Source organism: Tiliqua scincoides, chromosome 1, assembly GCF_035046505.1.
Source record: "Tiliqua scincoides isolate rTilSci1 chromosome 1, rTilSci1.hap2, whole genome shotgun sequence".
Lineage (NCBI taxonomy): Eukaryota > Metazoa > Chordata > Lepidosauria > Squamata > Scincidae > Tiliqua > Tiliqua scincoides.
Genome location: NC_089821.1, coordinates 49574778 through 49591507, shown reverse-complemented (window position 1 = coordinate 49591507; position 16730 = coordinate 49574778). Strand labels below are relative to the sequence as shown.

Below are 16730 nucleotides of genomic sequence, written 5' to 3'. Positions count from 1 at the left end.
GATAAATCAGACTTTTCAAACGCCAATTTATCAAAATTTGTTGTCCGTCCCTCATGTAGTAGACTACTATCAATCTAAATCCACGGAATTCCTGCAACAGCTTTTATTATTATTAAGAAGTTCTTCTTATCCAAATGATCTAGATATTACACAGGCTGTTTGGATAAATATTTGCATTCTTAATTAATAGGACAGCAGCTAATAAATTGCAGTGTCAAGAAAGTGCAGTATCTTGTTACAGGCTGCTGGTGTTGTTTGATAAAAGGTGACCTATTTCCAGATTCTTTTTACACTCTTCCACTCCAATGAAGAGACACACAGCACTGATGGAATAAGATTCAGATGCTGTCTGTTCATATTCACTCCTTTGCGCATATATATATATGGTAAATATCTACAGAAGAACATGTGTGCTGCCTCTAAAATAAGTGTCAACTTTTTAGTTGTACAAAATGGCAGAACATAAGCATACTTTAAAGTACTGTTTGATCATATCCTGCTATTCTACAGAACACACTTCAGATGCACCAGCAACTCTTAGATGACAGGTGAAGGCTTCTTTTTCTTTTCCTCGGGGTTTAGATCCAATTGTTTTTATTTATTTATTATCAGATTTATATTCCGCCTTTCTCCCTGAAGGGCACCCAATTTTTATTGCAGCTTTGTGTGCTTTAGGGTGCAATCCTAATTGCGCCTTATGCAGTAAAGCACATTTGCGCCTCTGTGGGAGCAAGCTGTGTCGGCGCATGTAGATGTGCCGACGTGCGGAGGCCGGCAGAAACCTCTGCGGCGGCTTCCTTGCCGCTGCTTCTGTCAGCGTGCCTGCGCCGACACAAGCAGCAAAAGTAGGCATGGGGGTGGGGAGGAGGCAGGAGGGGGGCGTTTCTGGGTGGGGGAGGGCGGCAATGGGTGACCCTGGGGGTGGGAGTGCGGGGAGCCAGGGGCGGGGCCGGGGCCCGGCAGTTATGCCAGATCCCAACCCCTGTCCCTGCTGAAAACAGAGCGGGGCGCAGAGGTGGCTCAGGTCCAAGGAGACCCGTTGGGGCGAGCAGCCCTTACCCAGGGGTAAGGGGAAGAGCTTCCCCTTGCCCTGGCTGAGCTGCTGCAGCCAACGAACCTGCGTTGGATGCAGTGCAAGCCTCCTGGCTTGCCTGCTCCAGCGCAGGTTTGGTTTGCGCCCTTAATATGTTATTTAATTCTCTTGTTGTTTACTTTGCTATTTCTCATTTTCATTTTTCATAACAACAACAACAACAACAACAGGTATTTATATACCGCCTTTCTTGGTCTTTATTCAAGACTTTATTCAAGGCGGTTTACATAGGCAGGCTTATCCAAATCCCTTATTAAATAGGGATTTTTACAATTGAAAGAAGGTTCTCTCTTTCAAGAACGACTACATTCAGGTGTTTCAATCCGATCTGGCTTCACATTCTGGCCTCCATCCTCCCACGCTCAGAGCAGATGGAATAGCTCAGCTTCAGCTTGTCAGCTGCTTCAAGGTTGCACGGTGCCGGTGGCCTCGAACCGGCGACCTTGTGGATGTTATCTTCAGGCAGACGGAGGCTCTGCCCTCTAGACCAGACCTCCTGCCCTGCCCTGCCCATGAAAAAATTTTCATGATTTTATTATATGCCACATTGGTCTTTTTTTAAATACAAAAGTGTCCTTGAAATTTTCTAAATAAATAATGTGCAGAGTGGCTCCAACACATACCATCAGTCTGCCTTCCATGAAGAAATCTGGTGCTATGCATGAAAACACAATGGAAAAAATCCCAGAAATCTCTATATCTTTCTAACAGATGGCAGGGGTGGGAAGAGACAGAATGAAATAACATTCTTCATTTCAGCCAGAATCCGGTCTGAAAGCAGTAAAGACTCAAATCTGTGCAATCTCAGCAGAGTTTCCAAAGACAGAAGAACTCTATTCTGGGCATGTTCCTTCCCAGAGATTCCAGAATTTTTCAAAGTCCCATTTATTTCTTTTGAATATTCCAGCTCTCAATATATTTTCCAATGAAAAGTAAGTTTTCGAAGAACTTCTAAGACCTTCTTAACAATCAAAGATGTTGGCTTTCTGGTCATCACATTTATCATTTAGTACTTGATTCTAGGCACCTGGAGTGTAAACTGCTGCAACCCAACTTGAGTATCAAACATGCTATGCAAACACACTTGCACAGTCCAGAAGTCTCTTTGGAGAGTTTAAAAATTATCAGTAGCAAAACAGCAAGTCTGAAAGAGCCAAAGGCAGGTTAGAACATCAAACGACTGCAAGATTTAGTCCACGCAAGCTTTTCACTTAATCACAAGGCTTTAGGAAATAATAAAAAAGTCAACTAACAAATGCAATCTATTTCTGCCTTTAGAGTGAGGAACTACTCCTAGTAGACAGCCTTAGTTAAGGTATCATGTTTTTTGAAGGATTTTTGCTTTAAAGTTGCGGACGATGTAATACAACTGATGTACAATACATTGCACAAGAGGTGATGTGTTCTACTGGAATGAACATTATCATTATCCTTCAATGCAGCAGAATGGGCTTAAAATTCTGCTTTGCTGTTGGGAGTACAGTATGAGAAAGTGAAGAAATCAGGAATATTTTTGAATGACGGCTATACTACTACCAGTACCATAGCCCGGGGTGTCCAAAGTTTTTGGCAGGAGGGCCACATCATCTCTCTGACACTGTGTCAGGGCCCAGGAAAAAAAACAAGAATTAATTTATATTTCAAATTTGAATAAATTTACATACATTTACATAAATCAATATATTAAAGATGGGACATATGAATGAATGAAGGTCTTGTAATAGCTCAAGGCCTATAAGAGGCCTTGCACAAAACAAGGCTGGTCTTTCCTTCGCTGCTGCATCACAGACATGAAACAGCAAGCAGTGGAGGGAGCCCTTATCCCACAGTTCACGTGAGAGGTTGAACAGTTGCCCTCATGCTGAAAGCAGTTGCGTCGGGCCAGTGCAGGATCCAGCAATTCTCCTGAGGGTCAGAGGCTTACTAGAGACTGAGGACTCCCTGCAGGCCAGATTGGGAGTCCCCGAGGGCCGCAAGTGGCCCCTGGGCCAGGGTTTGGGCACCCGTGCTAGCCTAAGCCATATCACGGACATTTTGACATGGTAGACTCATATTTGGCACCAAGTCTCATTTATATTGTCTGAAAAGCCATAACTTGACATGAACAGTGCTATGGCTTTCACAGTAGTGGTCAGGAGTGGAATAGTCCAGTGGTTCATTAGTCATGCATGGCTGGTAGTCATCTGTGCCACCTGGACATCACAAAATGGTGCCTGGCCAGCAGTCAGGACATGTTGGGGTTAGAGTCAAATATTTCTTTCTGGCCTCCTTCCACAGTACTTAAAGAGAAAGGCTCTAAGAAGTAGCTTGGTTTATCATTCAACTAGTCTCAATAGCAAATTGGTTTAAGAGCATCCCCATATGCCAGTGGTTTCCAAACCTTTTGACTGGTGGCTCCCTTGACCTATTGGGCCATTGGCAGTAGCTCCCCATTAGGGCTACAATTTGAAACATTGTATAGGTGGCGGGATTTTCATGAGGATTCTGTGGCTCCCCTGGCTGGTTTCCATGGCTCCCGGGACACACAGCTCACAGTATGGGAACCACTGCCATATGCCCACCTAGACTATCGGGTCTTCAAATGGTCGCAGCTGAGCCCTTGTTCAAACACTGACAGCCCAATCCTAGTCTGGCTTCCACTGTCAAAAAATGGCTGCTGACACAAGTGTGCAGCACTCTGTCGGCAGCCATTTTGGGAGCACTGCTACAAGAGGCTGTAATGGAAGATCAGAAGATCATCAGGTGGATGATGTGGTGTTGACAGCGATTCCATGTTTTGACAGCTGGTTGACAGCTCTGGGAAGGGTAGGGCTGGCTCCACAGCTCTAATCAAGGCCAATGGAGACCTGGATGGACACCTGAGCTTCATTTGACCTTGATGGGACTTTGAATGGACATGGACTGAAGAGTGAACCTGACCAAGAGCTACCTGACCCAGACCTATGGGACACGGACGGACCAGGACCTACAGGAGAAGGGGACTGCCAGGACTCTGCTGGAGGAGACACTCTGCTGGAGAGAACACAGAGGAGGAACTCTGCTGCAGAAGACTGAACTGGGAAGACTGGACTGTGCTTTGGAGACTGTATTGGACTTGGACTGGAGTCTTCAGACCTTTACCCACTAAGTTAAGTGGAGTTTTGGGGAGGGGAAAGCCTCTGGACAAGAGGAATTGCTGGCAGTGTGTTTGTAGCAATAAATTCTCGTTAACTGCTCAACTGATAAGGAGTTCTGCATTTCTTTGCACACCACAGCTGTTGTTCTTGGAAAAGGAGGGTGATAATTAGCCCAAAAGTGGGCATTAGAAAGGAGTTGGAATATTTGGACGGGACAAATTGGCGTAGTCGGCAGGATAGGGAAAATTGGGATAGGACAGAGGCACTTGATGTTATCCCTTCTGGACCCTTCAGGCACATCTCTTTATCTCCACAGACTTATGCCAGCTCTGTCACATATGGGGATTTGCTGTGGGATTCCTTTCCTGAAACTGCTGGAATTGCCACAAAGATTCTCGCCTTCTCCTCATAGACCCAATATCCATTTCCCCTTAGTACAAGAACCTTCCCTATTCAATCTTTGGTACATTTGTTACCTTGCCTTCTTCACTGCATCTTGCTTCTCACTATAAATATGAAATGTGACATGTATCTTCATCAAGATCAATAGCTGTCACACCAGATACTTCCCTGGCTTGCTGAATATTAGCACCATAGTGCCAATGGCCACAACTATTAGATCTCAACATATAACCAACTGCTCATGAAATTGTGAGGCCAAGCCTGCTGTCTTGTGCTTCCTGGCTGTGTTTCCTTGCCTCTTCGTTTCTCAGTTTCAATGGCAACCTGGTATAAACACTTCAAAACTGCACATCAGTGAGCATATTTGCAGGATGCTAATGCAACTCTAAATATTAAATGCATCCTTTGATTTTCTATGTTGATTCTTGTTTCCATTCTTCACCAACAAGGCTTCTAGGCAAAGGTTGTTCCAAAAATGTGCCGGCTGATAGAGGTGTTGTCAGAACTCAGAGGTGTGCTTTTCCTTCTCAACTCCCTTCTCATTACTAGGTGCCACATGAAAAAGTAGGTAAGTCAAGATGAATGGAACTGAAGATGCCCAAGCGCCAAACTATACATTTTGCTAATAGCAAAATTAAGAGGCATGCTTAAAAGCACAAAATGTCTCTTCATCAACAAAGCATAGGGAGGAGGGTATGGGGAGGGGGGAATCCAGATTGGGACTGTCTGTGTGCAGGGGGGTGGCCTGACCCATTCCCCTGTGCCATTTTCCACTTGAAATCACTTCTAAAGCAGCTATTTGCAGAAAAAAAAACCCAGCTATTTACACCTAACTTCCCTCCTTACCCACCATGATCATAATCTGTGGTGGATTTTTGTAAGAGAAAAGACGTTTTCTGTTCCAAAAGAAAGTTGAAAGTTTCTACACACACACACACACACACACACACACACACACACAAACACACACATAAGAACATAAGAACATAAGAACAGCCCCACTGGATCAGGCCATAGGCCCATCTAGTCCAGCTTCCTGTATCTCACAGCGGCCCACCAAATGCCCCAGGGAGCACACCAGATAACAAGAGACCTCATCCTGGTGCCCTCCCCTACATCTGGCATTCTGACATAACCCATTCCTAAAATCAGGAGGTTGCGCATACACATCATGGCTTGTACCCCATAATGGATTTTTCCTCCAGAAACTCGTCCAATCCCCTTTTAAAGGCGTCTAGGCTAGACGCCAGCACCACATCCTGTGGCAAGGAGTTCCACAAACCGACCACGCGCTGAGTAAAGAAATATTTTCTTTTGTCTGTCCTAACTCGCCCAACACTCAATTTTAGTGGATGTCCCCTGGTTCTGGTATTATGTGAGAGTGTAAAGAGCATCTCCCTATCCACTCTGTCCATCCCCTGCATAATTTTGTATGTCTCAATCATGTCCCCCCTCAGGCGTCTCTTTTCTAGGCTGAAGAGGCCCAAACGCCGTAGCCTTTCCTCTTAAGGAAGGTGCCCCGGCCCCGTAATCATCTTAGTCGCTCTCTTTTGCACCTTTTCCATTTCCACTATGTCTTTTTTGAGATGCGGCGACCAGAACTGGACACAATACTCCAGGTGTGGCCTTACCATCGATTTGTACAACGGCATTATAATACTAACTGTTTTGTTCTCAATACCCTTCCTAATGATCCCAAGCATAGAATTGGCCTTCTTCACTGCCACCGCACATTGGGTCGACACTTTCATCGACCAGTCCACCACCACCCCAAGATCTCTCTCCTGATCTGTCACAGACAGCTCAGAACCCATCAGCCCCCCCCCACACACACACAGATTGGAATGGTGAGGTGGTCTTTCTAGCACACTATTTAAAATCGTTGGGCAAAAAGGCGGGGTACAAATTAATAAAATAATAAAAAAATAATAAAACAGTCACATAATTATTATGATCATGAATAGTCCACACTGTATGAAGGAGCAATGCAAAGACTTTTTAAGTATAGCAGGAATGCTCTTCAGTATATTTTAGTATATTCTGCAAACTATAGTATTTTTATTGCTAATTTGTGGGACTTTTAACATTTCAGTTTGTTCTGTTCTACAGACCGCATACAACTTGGAACTTACTCTGGCGCACAACTATGAACCAGTTTCAAAGGAGGGCTAGTGGTTGTTTCAAAGTTTCAAAGGAGGGCCAGTTTCAAAAGAGGGCTATGGTGTAGTGGTTTGGGAATTGGACTTACACCTGGAAGATCCAGATTCAAATCTCTGCTCAACCATGAATTTTCCTGGGTGACCTTGGGCCAGTCACTCTCAGCTTCACCTACCTACCTCACAGGGCTATTGTGAGAATAAAAGAAGTGAAGGTACTACAAGTGGGACTTCAGTATCCACTGATTTGGCATCCACTGTTTTGACTAACCATTGATACCGGGGTCCACCTTTAAATGCCTTGTAATCTAATTTCATTCCATTAGATTCCATTATTCACCCCATTTAGTGGCTGAATGAGGTATAGCATCTATACAAATGCATTCTAGGGCAATAATGAAGAAGCAAGAAACCTGGAAATGGGTCTTTAAAGCTATTTTTCCATTTATTTGGTATCCACTGATTTTTTTTATCCACTGGGAATTCCGGAATGGAACCAGTGGATAATCAGGCAGGACCTTTATATACACCACCCTGAACTCCTTGGAGGAAGGGCAGTGTAAAATGTGAAAAATAAATACTTGAAAAGCTTCTAGAACCAATGATCAAATGAAAATCTGGGGAGATTCTGATAAAATTAGTCAGCTAAAGTTTGGAGTAAACTATAGGTAAAGTACAAACACGTAATGGACACATACGCTCTTTTTTAAAGCACTGGTTAAGCAAATATTGACCCATATTGTTCAGTATTATCTATACTGACTGGCTGCAGCTCTCCAGGGCTACCATCAGAGGTCTTTCCCGGTCCTACTTGAAGATGTCTAGAATTAAACCTGGGATCATCAGCATACAAGATGTGTGCTCTATCACTAAGCTACAGTCTCATCCCCATTTCCTCCCTTTATGTTACTATATCTTACACCTACAAACATTCCCATCCTGTCCACTCTTCCCTGCCCCAGCAGGGTCCCAGTACTATGTACCTAGTTTGACAGTGTTCTTGAAAGGTGGGAGCATGCTGGCGTAAATCACAAATCACATAGCCACATATCGACTGCTCCAGCCTTACACCCTGGAGTAAATGTATGAAACTTGTGCTCCAGATATATGATCTGGCTTTAGTCTCAAATATTTCAGCATTGTATTATGATCAGCAGTCAATGTTGTTAAATCAGTTTCACTAGCTGACTAGCAGACTATGGGTATGGGAATACCTTTGGTTTATTCAGATTTTCCCCCAGAAACCTCAGGAGTGGGATATGAACACTCCTTCTCCTGTATCCTTTTAAAGCAGGAACTAAACAGCCAAACAGAGATCCTACAATTAGGTAAAGATGGGATTCCCCATTACCCTGGGAGATTAAAAACTTTCTCAGTGTCAAGAGAGATTCTGCATTCCTATAGTTGTGGGATTACCTTTTTGTTGCTTACATCTTCCTGTGTAAAGGGAAGAAATGGAGGGAAAGGGGAGGAAACTGGCAATCTCAGTTTCTCCATGGAAATATTTCCAGAAAGGAGCAGAGAATAACATCTCACAGGCTTTTTAGAAATTGATATGTGCACACCCACAACCCTTTGGAGGCCGGTTGGCATGGGGAGTACATGACAGGGTCTTCCCAGGAACCCCATCCCTGGGTGTCTGTCAGGTCTCCTCTTTGCCTGCTTTCATTGCCTGCTCAAGAAGTACTTATATCAATGGGAATTTCAGCTGATTTGTTTGGTTTGCTCCCTCCTCCCTGGCAGGCCCTACCCTGATGCTGCTCAGTCTTCTGCTCAAATGTTAAGTGCTTTTGTACACAATGGCTTATGGTCTTGTTTTACATAAGAACATAAAAACAGCCCCACTGGATCAGGCCATAGGCCCATCTAGTCCAGCTTCCTGTATCTCACAGCGGCCCACCAAATGCCCCAGGGAGCACACCAGATAACAAGAGACCTCATCCTGGTGCCCTCCCTTGCATCTGGCATTCTGACATAACCCATTTCTAAAATCAGGAGGTTGCGCATACACATCATGGCTTGTACCCCATAATGGATTTTTCCTCCAGAAACTTGTCCAATCCCCTTTTAAAGGCGTCCAGGCTAGACGCCATCACCACATCCTGTGGCAAGGAGTTCCACAGACTGACCACATGCTGAGTAAAGAAATATTTTCTTTTGTCTGTTCTAACTCTCCCAACACTCAATTTTATTGGATGTCCCCTGGTTCTGGTGTTATGTGAGAGTGTAAAGAGCATCTCCCTATCCACTCTGTCCATCCCCTAATAATTTTTGTATGTCTCAATCATGTCCCCCCTCAGGTGTCAGGTGACTCTTTTCTAGGCTGAAGAGGCCCAAACCCCATAGCCTTTCCTCATAAGGAAGGTGCCCCAGCCCCGTAATCATCTTAGTTGCTCTCTTTTGCACCTTTTCCATTTCCACTATGTCTTTTTTGACATATATTTTTATTACATATTATATATATTATAATTATATTATTTTATTATATTTTATATTGTTTTATTATTGTATTTTTCCAGTGATTGTGAGCTCCCCTGGGAGCATAATTGCCTTGGCAGATGCATCCAGATACAAAAGAGATTGTACCAAAAAGGGGGTGCGCGAAGGAACAGCATGAGACCTGGACAACTTGAGGCTCACTTTCAGGGAGTGTGTGCTCCATATAGGTAGTATATTAGAAAAAGAACTAGCAGAGAAAAGGAAGTAGTTAGTTAAGTGAGATGTTGACAGGCAGAACGTGCAACATGGACCTACTTTTACCTCAGGTAATCTCTGCGGCAGAGAATGAGATTTGCCTTTGTGTAAAGTGTCGATCCAACCTCTCCCAGGCGACAGTCGCAACAGGCACACTTTAGACAATCCTCATGCCAGTACTTATCCAAGGCCTTCAGAAGGTATCGGTCCTTGATCTTGCGGTTGCAGCCAGCACAGCCCTTTTGCTTCCCTTTCGGTTGCACAGATAGCATTGGCACACCTAAGAACAAAAAAGCACACCCATGAGAAAAATAATCTATGTAAGAGCTTACAGCAGCCCTACAGAAATCCCAGTTACTGGTATTCAAATACTGACAAGTTTTTGGGCATATCACTTAACCTTCTAAGATACTTCTGAGGGGACATGAAGGCTTTTTTTGTTATTGTTGTTGAAGAAGCAGCATCATAGGATAAATCTCATAGGACTTCCTCCCCCCCCCCCCCAAAAAAAAACCAAACCTGGTTGATTTCTTTAAACTTGGCTTCACTGAACTTCTGCTCTGCAAAATAAACTGATCACTGTATTAATTGCCATGCCTTGTGAGCACTGCTGCTTTATTTCCCGAACTTGGTAACAATACTAGCTGCCCTTACTTATCAGAAATGTTATTATGAAACAATATTATTATTATTATTAACAGTATTTATATACCGCTTTTCAATGAAAAAGTTCACAAAGCAGTTTACAGAGACAAATCAAATAACTAATGGCTCCCTGTCCCAACAGGGCTCACAATCTTAAAAGATGCAAAAGAACACCAGCAGACAGCCACTAGAAAAGACAGTGCTGGGGTCTTCCCCTGCTAAATAAAAGAGGAGCACCCACTTGAAAAAGTGCCTCTTACCTGATATTTAGCAGGGGTAAATATCATAAGATATATCTTCTAACAGCATGTTTTGTACACAAACTGTATTTCTTGATTCACAAAATCATCTTCTGGCAATTTTTTTTGCAGCCAACCAACGGTACAAGAAGAAATAGACATGTCTACTGGGTCTTCAACCCATGTATCTCAGAGACCATATCTGAATCTATGAGCCTCCCCCTCCCCCCAGATCAAGATCTTCAGGAGGGTTCGGCTTAAAATAAGACTCTGCATAAAAGTTAAAACTGTAGTTAGAAAGAGTAGGGCCTTTTCAGCCATAGCCCCGAGATTTTGGAAGAGCTCTGTCAATTCTACTCCCTGGGTTTTTCCAGACAAAGTGCAAGGTCTCCAAGCAAAGCAGCCACAGTTTGGTGCAGAACAGACGCCATTTGTACAGAAGGTACCAGGTTGTATTCCTGGCATGTATAGTGAAAAGGATTAGGTTTTAACTGTTTAACTTTAAATGGGAAGGACCTGCCATAGACTTTCAAGAGATGCTGCCAGTTTGAGTGGACTGGCAATGCTGGGTATCTTCAAAAGTTCATTTCTCAGCACAAGCCTTGGCAGGAAGGAAGGAAAATGCAGGCTGGCTTTGCCATCTTCTTAATTGCTTAGAGTGCTATTTTAGTAAGATTTAAGTGTTTCTGGCTTTATTGGTACTTTTGTTTTGGTTTTTGTAAGTGTCTTCAAAGGGCAGGACAGAGGGGATGTTAGTATTTCCAAGAAATACAATTTGTGCATTTTTATTTAGCCAACTGAAGGTTCCGAGTGAAAGCATTATTTTTCTCTAGACAACAGCTCAACCCCAAAAGAATGAATCACTTTTCCGTGATGCAAAGCTTGCATCAGTTACCCTCTTGCTACCAAGGTCAATGAGAAGACATGAAATACTTAGTCACTTGTTGATGTAGCTCGTATGCCTCTTGTGTAGCTTGTATGCTAGTTGTGCCCCCTGAAAAAAGTACAACATGAGCCTCATCCCTATTCCGAAAACTACCGTCTTGTGCCTGGGGAGATATCAAGAGGTTTTGATCCTTGAAATCGGGGTACAAGGAAGAAAGGAGTATCTGAACACATTTCAGCCAGTCTGCAAACAATTGCAATGCTGTCAAGCAGGCACCTGCAGAAGAGTGCCAATCTCCTCATACATAGTTTGATAAGGAGTGTTTTGGTTTCTGAGGAAAAAAATGTACTCCTCTTGCACTAGTAGAAGTAGGCTATGTTCCCATTTCCAATTATTTATATTCTACATAACTTTCCTATCTCCAGAGCTATGCTAGAGAATGTGGCTGTCTATCATCTTGGAAGAATATCACAGATTTGTTCTGAGGTATGTGTGAATAAAGGATTGAAGGAAGAGCCTTTCACCCATGCTCACTGGACAAGGAGTACAGGATGCATGCTAAAGGGAGGGAGTTGACTTCTTAAAAGAAAGAAATGACTTCTTATTCTTCAACAAAGTAAAACAAACAAACAAAAAAAAACAATGCCTTTTTAAAAAGGTGTTTTGGTTTCAAACAGCCCAGCGCTTCCCTGAACTGGAAACAAATTCCATTACAACAAACATACTCAGCCTAGGAGATAAGGGCACAGTTGTGAAGTAGGATGGTAAAAAGGAAAACTCTCCTGCCAAGTTGAAGCACATACTTTTTTTAGACTAAAGCAGAAAAAAAAATATATAATGGAATTATTAACAGATCCTTAACCATAGTGGTTCTAGTTAGTGCCGCTATAGCAAGTGACATTTTCTGCTTTCCTTAAAAGCAAGGGTGACCTGAGGGTAGCAAATGCTCAACACATAAAACCCACCACTCTTACAGTAATAATTGCTTTGTCAGAACTGCAAGCGGACAACAACAGCACTTAAGACACTTCAAGACAAACGGGGAGGTATTGATCCATTTGTTATCAAAATGGTATGGAGACAGGTCAAGTAACATTCAAAAATCCTTGAAGCTTAAAAGAGCCCTCCTCACAAAGTCCTTTGGAGTCACAAAATTCACTTGCAGTGTTAATGCCTGCACCTTCTGACATCCTTTTTTAAAAAAAAAACAAAACTTACCCAACTCATATTAGCAAGTAAAAATCAAGCCGTTTTCAAAAGAAGACACACAATCACTGATGCTACTCAAAATATGTCAATGACTATATGGGTGTGTCGTTAAAGAGCACACACATTGCACAAGATCTTGCTTGGGTAATCCCATTTTATTATTTGCTGCATTTCTATTCTGATCTTTCTTTAAGGGGCTCAGACAGCATACCGTATCACTATCTGTGATGTAGATTAGGCTGAAAGATATGTGTTGCCCATGGCCACTGAATCAGTTCCCTACTCTTATGTATGGAGACTTGAACCCATGTCTTCTTGAGCCGAGTTCCACACTTTATGTCCTCTACTATACTGTCATGGTCTGCTTATGGAAGATCTGATTGCGTATATATTTAGGTGTGATCTCAAGTAAATTAGTTTCAAAGTTCCATTGAAATCAATATGAGTAGTTTTCAATTAAATGTGCTTGGAAAGGACTCAAGAGTCCATTTGCGTTGCTGCATTTACTGTGCTAGTCAATAATTTTAGTTTGGCTAATAAAACCACCACAGCCCATTTTCCATAGAGCGTGGTCTTCAATTAGATGGCCTACTGGGTGTCTTCCAACTTTAAGAATCTCTGTGTGAGGCTAGCAGTGAAAGGGAAAATGTTGCTGTCTGGTCTGAGATTGCATAAAGAACATTTTTTTTCCTTATAGCTACATAAGTGCTACCAGAATCACTGGATGGATAGCCTAGATGTGCATCAGGATTGGGAAAGCCATCTCCAAGTCTGCCTGTTGATACGAGAGGCACCCACGTAAACCAACAATTACTTTTTTATTCTGCAGAGCTGAGCCCAAGTTGCTTGAGCCCAGATCCCTGGGGAGCAGTTGTGGACCTCCCATTCAGTCTATGGGGCAAATGAGGCTGTAGGACCCCGTGGAAGCCTCTCTGAGGCTCCTGAAGGGGTCAGAGACTGTGCTTCCAGTTTCCTGGAAGCACGGTTTATAGTGTCAAGAAACATTCAAGAGGCTTCCCTGATGCAGGCATGGGTTGCATGAGGCTCTGTGAGCCTCAGGTGAGTGGGGTGGGGGGTGGCTACAGCCTACGGGGGTGTGCCATCATGGACCTTTCCCCGGGTTGCGGGGCTGGGCAGGTCTGCCACTGCTGGGGAGAGAGACTGTCTGACATTTGAAACCAGTTCAATAAATAAAACCCAGTTAGTAAAAAGAGGTAAATGGGTTTTACGCTGATGGCTAGTTAAGATTGTTCGACAATTCTCCAAAGTAACAGCCAGTTACGTTACAAAAAACACATTACAAAAAGCACTGTACCACAGAATTATGTAATATGAACAAGATGATGCCTGAGAGAGATGGGAAGGGGCGGCCACGGACATCCCTTTCTTCCCCTGTGAGTTAGCTGCAGCACAGTGGTGCAGAGTTTGGGAACCACTGCTATACTCTTACTTGTGAGTAATTCTCACTGAATTCAATGGGACTTATTTCTGAGTAGACATTCATAGGATTGCATGGTCAAGCTGTGTTCATAGTTTGTTTTGGCACCAATCCTAGTATTCCAGCAGTACAAGGCCCTTTATGATGACACAAAAGCTGGGCTGCCGTCACTTCTGGGCCACAGCTGCTAAAGGGCAGCAGCGCCTCCCAAAGTCTCTGTTGGCACGTTAGTGGCTGGGGTATGTTGTGGGTGGGGAGGGCGAATTTCAGGGTGGATCAGGAAGGGCAGGGATGGGGAGGAAGGGGGTCGATCTTGGCATCACTGGCATGTGCCAGATCCTATCAGCTTTTCCCAGGCTGCCCCACCTCTTTTCTCTCCTCAGTTACACACCAGCAAAATGGCTAGCATAGGTCCTAGGGGACTCATGGGTAATTAGCCAGCATACGGGGGTGGGGGTAAGTAAAAATATATTTTACTAACCTGCTGTTTGTCCATTGGATACAGTTTGCACCCTGTCAGCATGGCTGCATCAGTGTCAATGGTGGAGGATAGAATTAAGTATAAGTTCAGTTTCATTCCCTATAGCAGTAGTTCCCAAACTGTGGGTCGCCAAAGGATGATGAAAAGATCAGTATCTAACTGCCTCAAGCCCTGAAGCTATTCAAAAATCAGATACTGTAGCTGCTAACTGCCCTGCAATGAGCTGAGCTCCTGCAATTTGCAAGAGTGTGTAAATATAGGGAGATAAATGTTTGTGGGCCTTTCTGGTTATTATTCCTTATAAATTAATATCATTTCTATCTAGATCTCCTTTTTTGAAAAGTCCAGTAAACCTAGGTGGGTCCCAATAGAGCGTCATTTCAAAAAGTGAGTCCTGGTGCTAAAAAATTTGGGAACCCTGCCCTACAGCATGTGCCCAGCTCCATAGACAACTCAGGGCCCAATCCTATTCAATTTTCCAGAGCTGGTGCTGGTATGTCAGTGTGGTGTGTGCTGCATCCTGTGGTTGAGGGGCAGTCAGTGGGGGCTTCTCAACGTATGGGAACATGTATTCCCTTACTATGGGGCTGCATTGTAGCTACTCCGGAGCTGGAAAGTTGGATAGGATTGGACCTTCATGCTGCAATCCTATTCACAAAGGCATGGGAGTAAATCCCACTGGATTCAATGGACCTTACTTCTGAGTAGATATGCCTAGAATTGCACTAGTTAATTTTAAAAACTTGCATACATGTCGGTGTATATAACATAGCTGAATGTCTCTCCCATGGAAGACAATCACAGCCTACCCATGAGTTTCATACTGTATAAAGTTTGACTGGGAAAAAGACCCTGTCATTGTGTTCTCTCTCTCCTTTTCCCACATAAAAGTAATAAAGACATTAATCAGTGAAGGAGAAAGTCTTTTCTTAATACTAGTCAAAAACTGCAATTTAACAATGCAAGGAATACTTTTAAGAATTGTAAAACTGGTCATTGCCTGGCTTCTTGCTTCCTACATACCTGCAGACAAAAACAATTTGGATTCTTTACCGTCTATTTTAGAGACACAATGGTCTTCAGAGAGGCTTATGAGACAGGTAAGAGAGGGACACTTTCAGATTTTTTCCTTCTAGTTATTCGTAGAAAAAGATCTTTTTGCAGTTATCTTTGCAAGATAAAAAAAAACACAGACACACACATTTGGTCAGTTTTCAGCAGGGGGTTTTCTAATGAAAAAAAGCTCCCGTTTCAGAGATCATATGATGTTCAAAGCTGCTATTCCCACTCAGATAATAACGAGCAAGGTCAACCTGTGCCAGTCGGGTTCAGTTTTTTGAAATTACATTTTGGTCTGGACTGCTTTCCTCCCTGGCACCCTAAACAATCTGGATATGGAACAAATAGAAGCGCAGAAAAGTTGGGGCTGTAATTAGCTGACAAGTTGGTATGAGAAGGGACGCTTGAAACAAATTTCAAAACTGCCAGAATTGATCACCAGGGATTTGTGCTGCAAACAATGAGAGAACAGTGTCTCCGCGGCACTGTAACTTTACAGTTCCAGCACTCTGGTGAGATGACTCAAGACAGAGCAGGTAAAACCATGAGTGAGTAGTCTTTTCTAGGGCTGTCTCAAAATGCTGTAACATTTCTACAGGATGTTTTGGGTAGGAACGAGCATGCAACCTGCATAAAGTTCATCATATGCTAAAATCACACGTGCACACACGTGTACTTCACAGTATATTCACAAACTAAGAAGCTGCAGCAAATGGTAGCTCACTGATGTATGTATACAGCAAAAGGCACTTGCGCATGCATATAGTCATTGCGCATGACAATACATGAGCTGAGTGTTCATTCTAACATGAAAGTGCTTTTGTTGAACATTTAAAACAATCCTGCACAGGAAACCCAAATATATTCAGCCAGGAAATGAAAGGTTGTAAGTCATCTTTCCATCTTCAGCAACACTGGGTTTCACAGAGCCCACGTCACAGAAATACAGTGAGGAATTTGGTTATATAGCAGTTTAATTGTCATGGCTCTCCCCCACCGTATAAGTCCTTGACATTCATAGTTCGGTGATGTAACAAAGATACTGTTAGAGATCTCTGCCCGTGTCCTGACAAAGTTCTCCGACCAGGGGCTTAATTTGAGGCATAGTTCACCAAGGCTCAGTACCACAATCTATTTTCAGTGTCAATGCTTAACTGTGTAACATGTGGACTTGGATTCAAAGATGGGCAAACAGAGCTCTGCTTGTGTAATGGGCTTTCCCACCCTTTCCTGGTGGTTATCAGATCCTCTAGAGCAAGATGGTGTGCAAGGGGCCATTATAGAGTGAGCTTAGCAGAAATCATAGAGCAAG

The 16730-nt window shown here is 43.3% G+C and overlaps 1 protein-coding gene across 4 annotated transcripts in view; it reads right to left on the bottom strand.

The window, feature by feature from the left end:
- Nucleotides 1-16730, bottom strand: part of LMO1 (LIM domain only 1) — a 127113-nt gene that overhangs the window by 26377 nt on the left and 84006 nt on the right. For all 4 annotated transcript variants that reach the window (XM_066631484.1, XM_066631482.1, XM_066631481.1 and 1 more), the window contains exon 2: nucleotides 9528-9741. In XM_066631484.1, coding sequence (XP_066487581.1) covers nucleotides 9528-9733 — 206 coding nt within the window. In that variant the 5' untranslated portion in view covers nucleotides 9734-9741. The remainder of the gene's footprint in view (nucleotides 1-9527; nucleotides 9742-16730) is intronic.